Source organism: Phycodurus eques, chromosome 16, assembly GCF_024500275.1.
Source record: "Phycodurus eques isolate BA_2022a chromosome 16, UOR_Pequ_1.1, whole genome shotgun sequence".
NCBI classification, from domain to species: Eukaryota; Metazoa; Chordata; class Actinopteri; order Syngnathiformes; family Syngnathidae; genus Phycodurus; species Phycodurus eques.
Window position 1 is genome coordinate 18,998,248 of NC_084540.1, and position 19,654 is coordinate 19,017,901.

Consider the following 19,654-nt stretch of genomic DNA (forward strand, 5'->3'; position numbering starts at 1 on the left):
CCTTCATTAAAAAAAAAAAAAATTAAATTAAAAAAAAAACACCACAATCTTTCAGTTACGTTTTCTATCGCCGACTGTGGCTCTCCTTGCCTACTTGCGAGGGCATTACAGAAAAAAAACTAAACAAAAACAATCGACCATATCACGGCTCATAACTCTTAAGTTCAAGGTACCAATGTAGTCCCAAGCTCGAAGTAACCTCAAGAAAGCTGACAGTAAACATTTATATATGTCAATGGAGTGTTTCCTAACAGTACTTCCTGGTGTTCTCGTTCTTCAACAGCGCCTTGGCCTGCTGCTCGCTGATGATGGTGGCCTTGACCTGCGGCGGGTTCATGTGCACGTTCAGCTTGCCGCCGACCAGGAGGCGCACGGTGGCGGCGAACTTGGTCTGGGTTTTGAGCACCTGTGGAGGCTGTTTCTCGATGATGAAGGTGCTGAGGGTGGGGGGGGGGGGGCATAGAAGTGGGCTTGAACCTTTGTGCATTTTGTTATATTGAAATGAAAGCCAAGGTTGGATTAGTTCATGGGTCTTACATCACCACGGTAACTGAACGGGTGCTTCATCTAATTACGATAATATAATATACTGCACTCAGTTGACCACTTAAGCCATTAAGCTTGATACGCATCAATCAATGCGTCGTAAAGGGTCATTATTTGCATGCTTGGTTTGCTTTTGACATATTTAACAGCCCTATAAGTAAACTATTTACTATTGAGACAGCGTGTTCGACACAAACATGCACATAAAGTGAACTCCTGCCTATTTGCAGTTTGCTCTTCACAAATTCACCTCTTTTGTGGAACCTATCGTCAGCTATTCGCTGAAAAACACACCAATTTGTGGTTCTCGGCATATTATTCTGCTCTTTTGTCTCCGCCCTAAAATGCTAAAAGGTGGCGGCGAAGCCCTGGCTAATATGAAATTGGTCATTGGTCTAAAGGATGTATGTGTGGCACATCTTGCCTGAGAGAATAAGAGCTTTGTATGTTGGAGAGGAGCTAAATTTAGCCTGGATTGTTAGTGGAGCGCCTTCCCCGTATATGTATTTTTTTGCTCTGCTGGGTGGCCATTAAAAGGCTGAAGCCATTAAACGACAAGGTCTCGTTACTGCTTCACAATTGCTATTTTACGGCTTGTGAAGGCGACAGAAATGTGCACTTGAATGTGCATTTTTCTTTTCAAAATCAAATCATCTCTCAATACTTTCTTTTAGAGTCATGTTTGTAAGATTAGTTGAAAATGATATTAAAGCATTGTAGGATCTTAGTTTGTAACAGTTGATTTACAGTTGAACAATTTAAGGGGGGTTTGTCAATTACTTGCATTTTTCCATCCATCCATTCTCAATAGCGCTTATCCTGCTCAGGGCCACGGGGCGCTGCACCCTATCGCAGCTGAACTGGCTTCGGGGTGAAAAGTAAGAAAGTATGAAAGTAAGACGAATGTACCACTACACCATCAGTGACAACTTGCATTTTTTTTTTCCGGCTGGTCCCTATCACCCGCGAAATGTACTCATAAATACTGTAGCTACCTTGTGACCAAGGCTGAGATGATGTCTGTGATAGTGCTGTTGAGTTCACTGAGGAGGTCTTCAATGGGACCCGGGATGGGCAGCTGTTGTCTGAGGTGCTCCGCTCTCCGGATCTGCTGTCGGTTCTGCCAGATGGTTTCCGCCAGCTTCTCGCACCTAATCCCCACACACACACACACACGAAAAAATGGATGAGTGGTACTATAAATGGATGAATGGATGATTTTGATTTTTTACAACCCCAATTACAATGAAGATGGGACGTTGTGTTAAAAATAAATAAAAACAGAATACAATGACTTGCAAACCATGTTCAACCTATATTTAATTGAATCCACTACAAAGACAAGATATTTAATGTTCAAACTGGTAAGCAAATAATCTTAGAATTTTATGGCTGCAACACGTTCCATAAAAGCTGGGACAGGTGGCAAAATACACTGAGAAAGTTGAGAAATGCTCATCAAAGACCTGTTTAGAACATTCCACAGGTGAACAGGCTAATTGGGAACAGGTGGGTGCCATGATTGGGTAGAAAAGGAGTGTCCCTCAATTGCTCAGTCATTCACAAGCAAAGATGGGGCGAGGTTCACCTCTTTGTGAACAAGTGCGTGAGAAAATAGTCCACAAGTTTAAGGACAATGTTCCTCAACGTACAATTGTAAGGAATTTAGGGAGTTTATCATCTACGGTCCATAATATCATCATGATTCCTCAGGTACCACATGCATCAAAAACCGACATCAATGTGTAAATGATATCACCACATGGGCTCAGGAACACTTCAGAAAACCAATGTCAGTAAATACAGTTCTTTGCTACATCCGTAAGTGCAACTTGAAACTCTACTACGCAAAGCAAAAGCCTTTTATTAACAACACGCAGAAACGCCGCGGCTTCTCTGGGCCCGAGCTCATCTAAAATGGACTGATGCAAAGTGGAAAAGTGTTCTGTGGTCCGACGAGTCCACATTTAAAAAATTTTGGGGAAATTGTGGACGTCGTGTGCTCCGGGCCAAAGAGGAAAAGAACCATCCGGACTGTTATGGACGCAAAGTTCAAAAGCCAGCATCTGTGATGGTATGGGGCTGTGTTAGTGCCAATGGCATGGGTTACTTACACATTTGTGAAGGAACCATTAACGCTGAAAAGTACACACAGGTTTTGGAGAAACATATGCTGCCATCCAAGCAACATCTTTTTTTATGGACACCCCTTCTTAGACAAGACAATACCAAACCACATTCTGCACGTGTTACAACAGCGCTGCTTCGTAGTAAAAGAGTGCGGGTACTAGACTGGCCTGCCTGCAGTCCAGACCTGTCTCCCATTGAAAACCCGTGGCGCATTATGAACCGTAAAATACGACTACGGAGACCCCGGATTGTTGAACAGCTGAAGCTGTACATCAAGCAAGAATGGGAAAGAATTCCACCTACAAAGCTTCAACAATGAGTGTCCTCAGTTCCCAAATGTTTATTGAATGTTGTTAAAAGAAAAGGTGATGTAACACAGTGGTAAACATGAGCCTGTCCCAGCTTTTCTGGAACGTGTTGCACCCATACAATTCTACGTGAATTATTATTTGCTAAAAACAATAAACTTTATCAGTTTGAACATGAAATATCTTGTCTTTGTACTGTATTCAATTTAATATAGGTCGAATACAATTTACAAATCATTGTATTCTGTTTTTATTTATGTTTAACACAACGTCCCAACTTAAGTGGAATTGGGGTTGTATAACTGAAAGAACGTTTTAGCAGTCTAGAGACGGAGCAACATAGATCAACAGAATTGCATCACTATTCCTAATCACAAACAAGACAGCCACTTGTGTAGAGTTCCTCAGGCTAAATCACAACTGCTCAACACTCCAATGAAAAAATAACTAATGACAAAGTGTTCGAATGACAAACTAGATGTTTGTTTTGAGCGTTGGTTCCTCTCCTCTGTAGCAAGTAAAAATGCATGCTCTGCAAACGCAAGGCACGTCAGCCATATCTGGCCATCTGCGACATTTTATGTCTCCCACAGAAGCTCGCCACAATTTTTCTTCAAGCCATGAAAATGATAATAACCAAATGCAGGGGCAATTACCGTATGTCATATGATAGGGTCTTTATGAAGGCATTTAAGGTAAGAGACAAGAAGTGTAACTGTCTCATGCTCCAGTCCGTAAACAAATGTATTGCAGCTCATCTTCTGTGGCTAATGCCCGTCATGTGTTGCAAACATAACTTTCGGCAACATTTATATCATGATAATAAGCCAGGATAATATTGTTACTGGTTCAGCTGTCTGTGTTGTTCACCTAAAAAGAAAAGATTTAAGCTGTTACTGATTCATTTTAAATGTCATTAAATCTATTTTGATGATACATTTATTTGGTTACAGCGGGCCGCCTGCTGGCAACCATAACTATTTTGCGTCCCACGAAGAGAACAAATTTGACACCCCTGCTCTACGGTCTGGAGTCTGGAGATTGGCCAGTCTAAAACCTTCCACTTCCGCCTTCATAACGGTTTTTCACTCATAGACAGGTCTCCGGTTTTCATGTTGGTTACACCTAACCTAACCCTGTAAAGTTAATAGGTTTTATAATTGAGAAATGTTGGTTGCTGGAATGAATTACTTCAAATCAAATTCACCCCAATGGGAAATTCCATTTTGAAAGTTGACCAGCTCGACCCGCGTCACAGATATTCATTTGCGTCCTCTTGAGTAACGGCCACATGAAGTGCTCTCTCTCGATCTCATTAGGAGACCAATAGACTTGGGGCACAAACTCAGCGGCAGTCCAGTTTGTAAAGCGCTGAACTTGGTGATCCCGCGTGGCCTTAGAACGGGGGCACTGATCCTAGCGGGAGGCGGAACAGAAACTCACCAGGACTGCAGGATGTCCATGCCCCCCTCCGGCGGGCCCCCGTTGCCTGCCAGCTGTTGCCGTCTCTTCCACTGGATCAGCTCGTCGTCCAGGATGACGGTCTGCTGCTTCCTCAGCAGCTGCAGTGTTTTCTGGTGCTTCTCTGCCAGGTCCTGGACGACAACGATAACGTCAACGTTTCCGTTTATGATGCGCTTGTGCAGCAGAAGCAAGAGAGGACGAAAAGTAGAGTGGATACCAGTCTGTACTTCTGTAGTGTGTTGGCCTCCCTTGTCAGCCATGCCTCCACCGTTGCTCTTTTGTTCAACAGAGTGGGTTCTCGTAACTGTCGGTCAGCAGGGGGCAGTGTGGCCAGGCTGGAAAGCTGAGCTAGAAGGTTGGGGGTATTGAAATGAAAGATGAATTAATGGTTTTGTAAGACCCTCTTCAGAGGCCTTTTGCCCTTAATAGCTGTATGTCGTCTGTGCTTTTCTTGTTGATGTTTTGGATCAAGGACAAGGCTCAAGTCCATTTCTTGACATGGTATTCAACCTTGTAGGCATGTTGTTGGAAAACGAATTCAAGTTGTTGTTTCTTTTTCCACATTATTTCCCCATAGGAAACATTTTAAGGCGATTTATTATGGCAAATTGATTTTTCAATCTCTTGTGGATAAATAGTTAGGTCTCAGAAGTGCCTACTTGCCCACCTATCAAGTGTACAATTAACAACCAAATAAATCTTGTCTCGGCCGATTCCTGAAACTATGTCTGTGAGCTTTCGGAAAATCACAATTTATATAATAAAAACCACACTGAGTTTCGAGTTTCTCTCCCCGCGACTTGACAGCTAGGCTTGGTGAGGACCTGCCACTTTCAAGCCACGGCCGGACAACACTGTCTGAAACACTATCCAAAGCCAAAAGATCAGCAGAGCTGCATTGAGTTTTGTTGGATGCACAGCTAAGCATCAGCTAAAAGCGTTAGCTTCTGATAAGTGTCCATACTCCCAGACTTGATTGCGTAGTGAAATTGTCTACGCAGTGGTGGGGGAGACGGTATTTGTGTTTCCGATGGATCCGATGTCCACACCATGTGCTCCACTTCCCCAATTGAAGCCACGTTTCGTATCGACACCCTCGCTCCGCCCCCTATTGTCATGGTAACAAAAGCCGTACTCGCCGTTGGTTCCGCTGTAGGACAGGCGGGGTTAGCTTTTCATGAGACTGGACCACCCCTCAAAACAGGCTAAGCTTCAGGAGGGTTAAAAAATAGGGTGTAAATGAGTGCTGTAATTCTTGATCCTTGACTGATCTCCAAATTGTCCAACTTTTTTTTTTGGGGGGGGGGGTTGACTTTGGAGATCCCTTGCACTATATGACAGGATGGGGGCACTCTTGTCTCACCCTGGATGCGCAGGCTCTCCTGGTACTGGATGATGAAGTACTCCTGGTTGTGCTGGAGCTTGCGCAGGTCATTCTCCGTGTCCTGGGTTAGCAGGCGAAGTTCCTCGAAGGCTTGGTTGATCTGCTGGTACTTCTGAGACATGCTGTCCAACATTCCACCCACCGGAGAGCTGGACTTAAGTTGCATGGATGGGGTGGGACAGAAAGAGAGTTTAGAAGTTTCATTAGCAAGAATAGCGAGCTCAGTTAGGAGAGAAAGTGATAAAGAAACCAAGATGGACATGATGCACTGAGCTTGTGACAGTAAAATCCATAATTGCAAGTCTAAGATAGAGTAGTGCTGCATGACTGTGCTCAGTCAGATAACGACCAAACAGGGTTGACTCCTCATCAGGCCACATATACTAATAGAAGAGGCGCATTGTGACTGAAAATCAATTCACGCCAGGAGTTACCAAGATTCAGATGTTCACGCACTGCTGGCTTTATGCCTTTCATAACTCGTGGCGTGCAATAAAACAAAAAAGCTATCTTGATTTCCATGCTTTGCTGCAGCGTTGTGCAGGGCCATTGCAGAAATGACTGCTGTGAAATAAGTATTTACCCTGTTTCTCTGGATGAGTTCTCACTTTGTCACATTTTGTTGACTGAAAAATAAACTCTGGTGCAATTTGTTTGGGCAAAAAGACAAAAATACCAATGAGACGGCAGAGGCTGTGTTCACACTGGTTAAAACTAACTCAGTGGTTTCTTAAAAGTTAAAAACAAATAAAACCTATGAGAAACTGTTATTTAAGCCAAAAATAAAATAAAAACCGCGCATGCGCTTAGTATACTAATAAACATTTGTTTGAACGTTTGTTTTTTTCTAACATTTCGTATGGCCCTTGGAGGACTGCTTAATGAGATGACGTTTCAGGAGATTTTCTGTCGTCAGTTTTCAAAGAATTCAGGGGGTCCTCAGGTTACGACAGAATCGACAGATGTGGTTTTGAGGTTACGAACAGCACGCAAGGAACGAGCTTGTAATGTAAGAATACGGTTGTAACATAGCACAAGAAGACACGTTCAGTTACTCACTGTTTTTCAGTTGATTGTTTTATATTTATGGCCTTTCATTCAAATATTTATTATAAATATGACATTTCGAGGTTATGAATGGTGTGCAATGCATGAGTTTGCACAGTGGCATAACAATACGGTCTTACGCGGCACAAAAAGGTAAGCTCACTTAGTGCTGTACTTTTCATTGGCTTGTTTTATATTGATGGCATAAAGATTTTTTGGGAACAACTATTTACTGTAATTATGACATATTTAGGTTACGACTGGCGGCATGAGAGCAAAAACTAGGAACTATTTGCAGAGCGGCGTAAGAATATGGTGTCATGCGGCACAAAAAGACACGCTCACTTAGTGCTGTACTTTTATTGGGTTGTTTTGCATGTATGGCCTGGAAGTGTTTTTCATGTTTTTGGGTTATGAACGGTGTGCAAGGAACTAGCTTGCGCAGCCGCGTAACATTACAGTGTAACGAGATGGTGTTACACGGCACAAGAAGGTACGCTCACTTAGTGCCTTGGATAGTTTTATATTTATGGCCTAGACGTTTTTTCATTCATATATGTACTTGATGACATTTGTTTAGCGTAGGTGAATGATTGACTAGGGCTCGTTCTGATGTGTACAAGTTTGGATTAAGTTACTACCGTGGTAATGGAACTGAGGGATGATCTGTAGACAAAAGCAACGTACCTCTTCCAGTTGATGTTGGGGTTTTTTTTTTTAGGGTGGGGGGGGGGGGGGGTGTGCGTTAATTCCTTAAGTCTCACAATAAGCAGGTAAAATGCGTGCTCTATGGGGTTTAAGTCTGGAGACAGACTTCTAAAACCTTACACTCCTTTCCCATGATGAACTCTTTGTTTTTTGTTTGTCTATGTTTCAGTAGCCTTCCGAGTTCATTTTAAAGCTAAATGAGTGCACGTGTCGTTGCGTTCCGTGCCGTGACGGACAAGATGCGAGTGCAGTTTGATAGCGCACACACTCACGTTGGTGGCCTCCCGCACTAGCCGCTGCTCCGTGTAGAGGATGTGCTTGATGCAGCGCACCAGCTCCAGAGGACATCGGTCATACGTGCTCTGAAAGACAAGGAGAACATGTGCCGTGGTTAAGGTCTCGTTAGCCCCTGACTAGGCGAGCGGCCGCCGTGCTCCGCACTCGCCAATTTAGACGCATCAAGGAGCTTCTCGGGGGCCCAGTGCGCCGAACACACTAAAGCTCATTAGAGGAGCCTTAATGATGGCCATCTCTGAAGAGGGACGTGCTTCGTTTGCGCGATCATTAGCATACGAGGACACAGCAGTGTTTTAGATGTTCATGGAGTGACAGTTACACTAAGAATTATTTCCTTTAATCCGTCAGTGGGACGGCTGCATCCAAAGTCAAACATAATCTGCATCATGTCTATTTTCATGCAGGTGTGATGTCTTTAGGTGTGATCGAATGTGAGGGTGAATGTTTGTTTGTCTTTATGTGCCCTGTGATTGGCTGGCGACGAGTCTAGGGTGTAGCCGCCTCTCGCCCAAAGTCAGCTGATAGACGCTCCAGCTCACCTGCGAACATAGTGAGGATAAGCAGTACTGAAAATTGATGGATGGAATTAATGCATTAAAGCAACATTTTAACATGTCATTGATGTATGAATGTGTGCGTTAATGGGTGAATGTGAGGCTTTGTAAAGCACTTTGTGCACCGTATGGTGTAGACAAAGTGCAATATACTGTAAGTGCACTCCATGCACCTTTTACAAGCATGAAGAGATGTTAATCACAGTAATAACTCAAATTATGGATAATAATGAAAGATGACCGTTTAACTTGAGGCATTATTTTTCTAGGAAATTTCAGTTGAACTCCAAATTGTCTTCGATTTCAGTATATGCATGCGTCGCACTGTGGCCATGTCAGTAAAACAAACAAAAAAAACAAAAAAATCAAATAAAATCCCAAAAGCGAAATTATTTGGCGCCAGAAATCCAGGAATTTGGCTTTGCAAAGCCAATCCCCCTTCGCCCAGTTCCACTGCCTGGTTTCCGGGAGGCTAGCAGGAGGCGAGAGAAGAATGGATTTTGAGAGCAGGGATCATAAATAGCGGCGCTGGCTAACTACCAAGGCCGCACTTGGACTGTCCTCATGTTTTTCCTTGCAGTGGATACAAACTGTTCTGAAACATTTGGTGTTCCTCTGTGTGCTCTTTCTAAAAAAAACATTCAACCAGGGAGATGTCGAAAGGGACGGCTTGTTCCTACAGGAGAAACACTTTCAATGAAAGAATTGCACAGTGGTGCCTTGAGATACGAGTTTAATTTGTTCTGTGACCACAATCATAACTCAAAACGTCATCGTTTCCCATTGAAATGAATGACAATGCCACAAATCCATTCCAGCCTTCCACCCAAAAATGTTTATTTTAATGAGGAAAAATAGCATTCCATAATATTGTATTTTATAAAAACATACAGTAATAATTACATTAAATAGATTTATAAAGAATTTAACAGTTTTTGTCACGCTGCATCAATTGAATGGCCATTGGGCTGCTCCTGGTGTGCCTGCCTTGGCCAAATGGGGGCAGTATAAGACAGACAGACAGATTTACTGTCAAGACGTCTCGACTCCTCTCTCAGCTCATCAGTATGGTGCTAATAACAGATGTTCTACGCAGAGGATAAAAAAATACAGTGATTCCCCGCATATTTGCGTTCAGCATTTGCGGATTCACCTATTAGTGGATTTTTGGGGAAACCTTTCCCCGTTATTGGCAGAAACCTGCGCTTATTTGTGGGTATTTTTCCCGGATCCCCCACTTATTCCTTTTTTTTTTTTTCTTTTTTTTTGACCCAGTCCCGAGCTTATTCGTTTTTCGCATCATTATTCGCCAAGGCCCGGTTACTATTCCCTGTGAAAAGCGGCGATCCACTGTATATGACTTTGAGCAATGATACATTATCTGTCTCTGTGCTGCTGCATTGTTCGTGTTCAATTTATTGCTTAAAGGGTTAAATCAACACAACATAGGTGTTATTAAGCGTTAGTCATGTGTAGTTTGAAAATAAACTCCAACTGGGAATGCCAATAAACAGCTTGAAGTCTCTTTTTTGAACAATTGCGCTCTAATCATATCTGTCAAACTGCTGTTTGTTTTGAAGTGAGTTGAGTCACTGCCATCATACAGCGCTTGTATCTTAAGTCTGCGCTCGCAAGTCAAAGCAAAAAATAAAGAAATCGGTCCAACAATGGTGTGTCGACTCACTACTATCTCAAGACACCGCTGGGTCGTATCCCCACCCGAGCGTCGTTATGTTTAGTGGCCCTCGGAGGTGCAGAACAGCAGCTACGCTTCCGTCGGCCTGCCACAGAGCACACGGTGGCTACACAAGTAGCTTACCACCTGACTGTGGAGTGAATGAAAAATGTGTATAATTTTAAAGCATCTTTTGCCGCTTTTCCATGACAAATTCCAGAACGGCCTGGCCCCGCTCTACTCCCGCCTCGCCTCGCTTCGCCTGGCCTGGCCGCCGTTGCTTTTCCATTACAACAGGCATCAGTCAAAAGTGGGAGGGATTGGAGCGGGATCAAGAAGGTGACGCGCTCGTTTCTTGTTGCGCCTTCCTATCTCGCTGTATTTCGTCTTCTGCCAATATGGACACAAATGCCCGCACCTCCTCAGTAGACCACAGAACAAAAGCTGCTTTAAACCTGCCAGACACTGCGCCACGTGCTCGAACCCGACTGGACCAGACCATCGTCGAGAGTTGTCGACGCACCCTTGCGCATGAGTGATTCTCGCCGAACCTGTATAGGCGTTTGATGCTCGTAGATTTTCACGACTTACCTTGAGTTGGCTGGCGTAGTGTCCCAGTTTGATTTTGAGCAGGAAGCAGTCCTCGCCGACCTGGTGCTCCGCCTTGTTCTGCAGCTCTTGGATCAGGCCGTCCAGCAAGCGCTTGGCCTTGAACTCCTCCTGCGGGTTCTCCAAGTCGATGTTATCCCTGACCGAGGCAAACACGCATGTTTGAATAGGTTAAATGATGAATACAAGGTGGCACCCTGTCGTGGACACGCGAAAGTTGGGAGGTGCGCCAGAAAGAGGACTGGGAGGGCCGAGTACAGCGTATCACCAATTTATCGACATTGATCAACGCATGTGTCAATTTTTTTGGCTGCGCTGAGATTCTATCCGCAGACTGGAACTTTTCCAAAGCTGGAAAATATGACTAATTGATAGTCCTAAAATATTTTGGTGAATTAGAAGTGTTCTACTTCTTTGCCTTGAATCAAATTTCTGGTATTATAAGAATGTGTGTTCATGTACTGTATATATCTTGTCTATATCAATATCAATATCGGCTCATATATCGGTCAAATTATTGGATATTGGCTCTTTTTTTTTTTGCCCCCCAAAATCCCATATTGGTAGGGTTAATGAGGAAGAGAAATGCATCTACACATTCCTGCCAGTAGGCCGACATGCGGTCAAATGCGCTTTCGGGAAATTAATCCACAACAGCTGCTTCAAACCAAAATTTCAGACTTCCTGTGTCTTCTCAGGTATGATTTACTATTTTATGGGTCTACTTATGATTAACATTCCAATCCAATGTCATGCTGCTGAGTGAAAGTGGCTTCAGGGGCGGATTTTTTATTTTTCTGTAAAATTTGGGTTACATTCATACATTCTTGAAACAATTTCTACCCTTGGAAATGGTGACAACAAAAGAACATAGTAGACTTCTTGCATGTTTCTCTGCAGTTTCTTTCGACTTCTTTTGTGCATCTACTCATGATACCCTATTGAATATTTATGTTGCCTAAGTGTAACACGCATGAAATCAACCATCAGTTCAAATTTGGTATCAATTGGAAAAAATCTCTAGGACAAGTTATTTTTTTGAAGGACCTCAGAAAATGGCCCAAATGACTATAAAACGGCCACTTCAAACCAAAACGGCAGACTTCCTGTGTCTGAATGGAGTTGTCAAGAGTTTTCTTTTATGGAGTGTCATCAAACATCGGTGCCATGCTTCGCCCGCACGCAATGACAAAAACCTCAAACTTGGAAAATGCTTTCTGGAAAGAGTTTGCCGAAGGCTTGTTTATGATCCCAAACAGATTGAAAAGCAGCCCGCAAAACAAGCGCTGAGACTGACTGCATGGCGAGATGAGACGCACTCCAAAACATTTTTGTATAGTAGTGAGCGAGCGCTAGATTATTTAGACTTTTTGCACTTTTTTTAAATTAGACTACCGATAACTGGAGTTAGCCATCATTTTTTTCCCACAACAGCAGAGGCTCTGTATTTTCTTTCATTCTGCCTTCCCGTAGGCGAAACAGCCTGATGTTCCACTACTTTTATTCATATACGGCCATATTCTCCCGTTGGTACATAAATCAGTATTTTACGCGCCTGGCTTGCACATTTTCAAGTTACGCCGATTCTGCCTGGTCAGTTCGCGCAGAACGGCTTGAGAGGCATAACTCATTGAATTCTGCACGTGGATTGAATTCCCGGAATGTGGATAATTTCCTGAGACATGTGAAAGCCTCTGAAATCCACTCAAAGACTATGTCACACTCTAACAGGCTAAGGGGCATGTGTGTTTGTCTTCTCTAATCGCCATACTACATATTGTATATGTAATTGAATCATAATACTCTGCATATGAGTGAAGGCCATCAATAAGAAAGCGAGTGAGCCAGCTGTTGATCAGCGTTGCCCAGCAACCATACTAGCGCCACACACGGGGCGCGTCACTTAAATGACAATGACATACATCAAATATAAACAGAATTATTCCATGTCTAAAACACCATGGCGCCATCAAGATGACTGCAGTTGTCGTAAGCAACGCTTTCAGACAAACTCCCAAGCCGCCATGCAGCGTGTTTGAAACGGAAATGTGGCTCTCAGAACTTGCATTAAAATAAATAAATAAAGAAATAATATGGCATGATATGTTGACGTTGTGCAGTCGGCGATGGGCCAAGTGTCCGTCGGCATGGCGAGTCAGCCGCCGGGTCACCAGCAGCAGCCATTGGAGGCTCGGAGCATGCGAGCAAATCAAAACCTGCGATATGTTTCATCTTCCCGGGGCGCTAGACTTCCTACAGCCTCTGGAGCGCGCAAGAGGAAACCTGCTTAGATCTTGGGCAGAATATGCGCAAGGCCAGATATGAGAGGGAACGTTTTAGGGTTACTCTAAACAAAGCGCGCACATGGCCAGAAGACGCGCAAGTGATAGACTTAAGTGGAGGGCAGAATGGGCGCAGAGGGAAAAGTGCAGAGCTGCGAGCCTTTTCTGACTTAAGCATACGGGAGAATATAGCCCATAGTCAACTGTCTATAGACATATATTTATACTGCACTGTTCAAATGACAGTTCCAATTTTTGCTTTCAAGTGGCAAAATTGCGATATGTGTCATAGCAGCATGAATGGGGAAAAAAAATACGGAATCAGATCAATTCAGATCGGAATCAAAATCCGATCGGTGTGAGTCAAGGCGAGGGCAGCGTAAACGCAGCTTGATGGAAACGCGCTCCCCCTTTTTTTTTTTTTCCACTTGACTCGAGCGGCAGCACAGCTGAAGCTCGCTCTCGACTGTCATCTTGGCTCTCACGCAAAGCAAAAAAAAAAATTGACCAAGTGACGACTCATAAGTTCAAGGTACCCCTGTGGTAAGTAACGTTTAAATATTTGAATTATTTATGCATTATTTTTGTCACAGCTGCAATTTTCATGCAATCTGGGCATCTGCGAACGCGGGTTATTTCATGTGTTCAGTCGGTGTGAGCTCAGATATACAGTAGGCATTAAATGGGATGACATGAAATGATCTCAAGCAGAGTTCACTTCGTGCGAGATTAATTCAAAGAGGGGCACCTAGCATGCGTGTGCCATTGTCGTCGAATAACTTTTCAGACTCACCAGAGTTGGCCCTCGATCCACTGCGACAGGTAATGTCGCACTTCGATGGGGAAGTGCTGACCGTACAGAGATTGCATCTGGTGGAGAGCATCTCCCTGGAGCTGCTGGGCCTGGATCCACACTGCCATCTTCAACACCCTGCCGCAGACAGCGAAAGGGAAGACAGGCAGGTCAGTCTGTTCAGTTGCTTGTAAATTGACAAGAAATAAGAAGACAATCTGAAGCTGATGGGAAGAGCCATCAGCCGGAGATAATCGAATCAAGTGGATGCGTTCCAAAAGTTACAGTCTTTAAAAGAGGTCAATTCCCTCTTTGTTCCCCCCCGCCCCACAGATCTGCCGTGGAAGAGGGAATTTAGAAATAAAAGACTGAACCGATGGAAGATATTCACTTAATTGGTTTGACACAAACTGCAAGGGGAGATAATCGCATCATCACATGAACGTTTAAAGCCCATTTGGACCGACTGCTAACATGCTCGCTGCATGAACCTTATTTGGCGCAACGTACAGAACACATCCTCTAACGCTTAAATACTTTGCAGTTCTAGTTTTAAGAAAACACTCATTCAATTTGTTCCCTGACCATGCTTTTAACTTAAAACACTCGTATCTGAAAACGCTTCAGTAGGTCCTGCTGTTTTGTTTAGCAACAGAGTTCAAATGGCCTCAGTGGTTAACTCGTCAACGTCTGTGTGTGAACACAACAGCGTCTATGAAGCTGATATATTTACTGCTGGGTTTCTTTGCACACTTGCGCCTCACAGTTCTGTGGTTCAGGGACATTTACAGACTATCATACCAACTGAAATATGATAAACATGGTGTAATGTGAAGTCGAGCAGAGGACTTTGTGCTGGGGTCACTTCTGCAGTTGTTTTACCGTCAATACACCCACATGTTCTTCTCAAAAAGGGGCACAGTAGCCATCCCCAGTGGGTGTGTAATGAGTGTGCAGGGATGTTTGTGGTTTATGTGGTGTTGGTGGTTAGCGCTGCGCACTGTGACGCCCTCTCAGTTTGTAGCTCACATCCAAAGCACACAAAAATAAAGACTTCTGGAGAAGTGACTGGACAGAAGGATCTGATCATTAGGACGACGAGGGAGCCCACGGGGGTGGTGCTTTCATTCAGACAAAACTCCTACACCGCATCAACAATTCCACTTATTCTCGCCTGGGAATGCACCCGAAGATGATCCAGCACACAGTCGGAACTAATCATAACTGGCGAATGTTTGTTGAACTTTCACCTTCGTCCGATGTTGTCTTTCCCACAAAAACGGAAAATAATCTTAAATCCAAACATGCAGTGTCGAATAATAAAATGTCTGTGTAGATTTTCAATCATCCAGCTCATGGTAATCCGTAAAGGTTGAATCAAGGCAACTGGGCTGTGCTTGTTTGTTGAAGACGTTTCACCTTTAATCCAAAAGGCTTCCTCAGTTCTAAATTTTAGGTGTGGTATGTCCTTATTTATGCCAAATAAACTAAACTACTGAATGTATATTTCATATCTCTAATACCAGGATCAGCAACCAACGTGGAGAGCCTCTTGAGAGCCGACAAGCGTGTTTCTATGGGGAACCAGGACCTCGCCATAAATGTTCTTTTTTTAAATTTTCAACTTAACGGCATTGTTTTGACGTGTTGGGGAGGGGCTTACACAATGGCCCTGTGAGTCGGCATTGGGAGGAATCCGCTACGTTTTCTTGATCGATAATTTATATAAATGAATGATCAGTTCATCTGTATTAATTACATTGGGAGACGTTTCCACAAAATTCCAAATTGTATGATTTCAACCAAAATGAGTTCCTCGTGAACACATACCCTGCCTACGGGGATGTGTGTGCATATTGACTTTTATAGGAAGTGCTTTTGTAATTTGATCCGTAACGTCCAGTAGTGGAAAGCACAAGCGCAGATATTTGGACGCCGCTCAAAAAGGACAGATAAACGAAGAGTGCACATGACATTCCTTTCTCTCATAATGCAACTAATATTAACGATACCCGCACAAATGTTGCCATTCGATGCTATCTTGGCGCGACTGTGTCAGAATCAGCCAAGGAAACGCACAAAAAAAAACAACAACAAAAAAAACACATCAAGAGCAAGTTAGACAACACTCAGTACTTTATGTAATTGTAAAATGTTTAAAAGACAGCCAACCCTGGATGGGCAGAAAATGTATCCCCTTCATCAAAGTGGATAAAAAGCACACAAACACTACTACAGAGAGATTTCATTTATGCATGCCAATAAAGGCAGAGTTTACAGTTTTAAAAATACATTTTCTTTGTCATATACTGTATGTTAAAACTATCTGTAAGACCTGCCTGATGATGGTTGGAAAAATCTTTTCTCTCTGGCCCGATTTTATACTTGTAATTTAATCTTAATTATTATTTTAAAATGGTCCTGCCGCGACACGAACAACCCATCAAAGACTTGTTTTGGCAGATGGTATGACCTAATAGTGTGTCAATCATTTTCTCGTGGTAGCGAACGCACACTATGTCTGCTGAACAGGGTAGCCTTGCGGCGATAGTCTTCTTGGGCAGATTATTGAACTCCGGTTAGCAAAAAACATTCAAGAGAAGTAATTGGATAGTTTTCGAGACAATTCAAGGGTGCAATAGTGCAATAGTGATGTCCTACGCGGACGGCTGATTTGCTGGGCTTCGAAAACCACCACCAATGTCGCCGTTCTCACTGCGTAGTCAGGTAAGTTGCTCACCTCTCTTATATGTTACTTGATCGCAGTCATTTCTCACTCGCGAGCGCCCCCCAGAAAGTATTGGTGGGGGGGAATCAGTTTTATCAATGTTATCAAAGACATTTTATTTTACTCTTCTGGATGTCACCTAAATAGATTATTTAGTTCCCAATAAACAAAATCCAAATTGAGCTTGTTTAAAAGGTGAAAAGGCAAACAATCCAAACAGCAGCGAAAATACAAACCACAACGTTATATTACAACAGGAGAATGGCTGACTCATCATTACCTTTCTTGTCTCCCATTAGCGTGCTACATTCACGGCACGGCGGTGGTATGTCACACGCGTTTGAAGCCCAGCAGAGAGGCGTTTTAATTCCGCCGCAGAGGGACTCGCAATACGGCACAGCTTAATAAAAAAAATTTTTTTTTAAAAATAAATAAATAAATTTAAAAAAAACCAAACTGAACCCGAGCGGGCCATCACCCACTCCTTCCTGTCAGGGAAACCTGCCATTCATTTAACGTAAGCACTTCCTGTGAGGAAACTGGAGGTGCCACCCACCATTCCGAGCACTCTCCTTCATGCCAGCATTCAGACAACACATGCAATACAACAACAACAACAACATATATTTTTGGAGCGTTCATGTGTTTAAAGCTCATTTATTTTCATTTTATGACTAGTTAAAAAGCTCATGTTCAGGAACCTTTACTGAAGCCGAGGTCCAGTACATGACAAGTTCTTTTAATTAAATACCTACGTTTTTGCTCTAATTGCACATAAATCTACCAACCCCGCATGAAGTTGTTGTTGTTGTTGTTTTAGAACAAAAGGAGTATTACTAAAGTAATAAAGTGAAAACGTTTTCCAGAACAGAAGTCATATTTGTTGGAGGAATACAGTCCTATTTTCCAGAAAATAATGGAGTCTTTTCCAGAATAAAAGGCGTAACATTACAAGAATAAAGTTGTACTTTTCAAATTCACTTGTTAAAATATGACTTTCTTCTTTCATTAAACTTTGACTTTAATATCATATCTAGGTCCTCACCGATTAATCATCTGGCCAACTTGATCGGCCGATGTTAGTCCTTTTGAAATCAGCAAAAATCATCGGTGATTGTCAGTTTGATCCAAATTTTTTTCCCTTTCCTTACTTTAAGCCATTATAATAATTTCTAAATATGACGCTCAATTGTATACAGTACAGTTGTTTGAATTTAAATATTATTTTCAATATTTATAGTGAGTAACAGCTTTTGTTACACAATGATACTTGTTTTACAAAGAAAACTGACATTGTTATTCACAGTAAATGTCCTGTTCTTAAAAAATATTTTTTTCCTGCGTAACATTTCACCCTCTCTCTCGAAATTAGCTATAAAACATTTGAAACCGTATCATACACACATTTTTTTTTTTTTTTTTTTAAATTCAAATTTGGGAGGATCATTAACAACACTCTTCTCCGTGGTGCTTCAAATTTACGAGACAGATTCAATTCAAATGAAACGGGAGAAGATGAGGAGCATCACCTAAAAATCTCTCTACATCTCCTTTAAAGCCAGCACTCTTGGTCGACGTTTATATATCTCTTATTTTGAAGTGGAAAAGTTGCCGTGGTTACTGAAAATCAAAGCAACAAGTTCACGCTTAGCTTATTGAATTAAACCATCACGGGAGGAGGACAGAGAAATCTTGTTGTAGCGCGTGGACACATGACCTGTAACTGTGGTTGACAGCTTGAAGGAAGGGCTCCTATAAGAGGCTTTTGAAGAAGAAAAAAGAAAAGGAAAAGGAAAAAAGAAGACTGTTGTGCTAGCCGTCTCGGGCCCGGGGGACACGTTGCCACGCAGCAGCCCAAATCCCCTCACGCTGCCAACAGGGGGAAATCACTCATTAGCTCGGTGGCGTATCAGCACACATGGACCCGGATGTGAATGCTGCCACGTATACATCCGCCCACCAGACCACCGCTCCAGTCCCTCCGTCTTTTGACTCGCTTTCTAATGTGGAAAACATACCATTAAACCACGCTCCCAAGAGATGGGATTATGTACGACGGTTGGCCCACTCGCCATGTCGTCTGCCATCTGTATCCAATAGACACACTGCCGTCTTAAAAAGGTCATCTTTTGACCTTCATCTACGTCGGTTAAAAATGTGTTCTCGCGTGTGGGCTAATATTTGACTCAATTGGGATGCCACTTTCAAAGCAGATTCTTTGCTTTGTGTTGCCAGCAAAATTTTAGGTACAAACAAGCGTCAAATCTGCCGCTACTTAAGTAGAGTGGAAAAGAAAATGCAGAAAATTAAAAGTACAGTGTTGCCGAGACAGTGTGCTGCTCATTGTGGTGTGTGCGCGCCTTGGACGGATATACAGTACAGGACTGGAGACTCAGCTCCTCTCTCGGCTTCTCAGTACGGGCAGGATTATTCGTCGTTCTTCGCAGAGGATAAAGAATATATGCCTGTGAGCATTGTTATATTATCTGCACACATGCACGACCGATTGTGGGGATAGGTTCATGACGTCAGACATATTTAAGTCACCCACGGTTATCAATGCCGCTGTACGCGTTGCGACTTGTTATCCGAGGTCTCAGTGTTATATTGTTGCTATTACGATTATTACACTCGAGCTAACGTTTTATTGTTGATCCGCATCATTATTACGGTTGTTAACTTATTTGAAGACCTTTAAAGTTCCAGTGGAACCGTTCCACTGCACATGCATTACTTTTGGGGAATTCTCAATATATACTGTATAATGTATACTATTTTTTTAAAAACCTGTGGACGAATATTCTCTCAGTGCACACAACTGAAAAAAACATCGCTGGGATGAAATTTTAAAATAAACGATTTGATGAAAGCTACCAGACTAGCCATTGCAGTTGTTTTTGCTCAAAGCACAGCAGCAAGACTGGACAAGCAAGACATACAGGGGCGTGCAAAGGTGAGTAACAATGTAACTGTGTGAAGAGGGAGGAATAGTTCACAGCGAGCCTGAGGACAGCCGTTAGCCACGACGTTAACAGCGGCGGTGCAACCACAGTCGCCGTGCCGCAAGTAAAAGCACAAGGTCCTGTCACACTGCTTTCTCAAATGTGATTAGAGCAGCGGTTATTCTAT

The 19,654-nt window shown here is 42.9% G+C and overlaps 1 protein-coding gene across 2 annotated transcripts in view; it reads right to left on the reverse strand.

Annotated features, from left to right (window-relative positions):
• Nucleotides 1-19,654, reverse strand: part of stat5a (signal transducer and activator of transcription 5a) — a 48,159-nt gene that overhangs the window by 11,304 nt on the left and 17,201 nt on the right. Inside the window, exons 2-10 of one of the 2 annotated variants that reach the window (XM_061701610.1) lie at nt 13,798-13,935; nt 10,705-10,861; nt 7,860-7,949; nt 5,812-5,986; nt 4,666-4,796; nt 4,428-4,579; nt 1,542-1,697; nt 407-437; nt 258-322 (exon numbers count right to left, since the gene is read on the reverse strand). In XM_061701610.1, the coding sequence (XP_061557594.1) occupies nt 258-322; nt 407-437; nt 1,542-1,697; nt 4,428-4,579; nt 4,666-4,796; nt 5,812-5,986; nt 7,860-7,949; nt 10,705-10,861; nt 13,798-13,925 (1,085 nt within the window). In that variant the 5' untranslated portion in view covers nt 13,926-13,935. Of the gene's footprint in view, nt 1-257; nt 438-1,541; nt 1,698-4,427; nt 4,580-4,665; nt 4,797-5,811; nt 5,987-7,859; nt 7,950-10,704; nt 10,862-13,797; nt 13,936-19,654 lie in introns of both variants that reach the window. The other variant, XM_061701609.1, reaches the window with a different exon arrangement.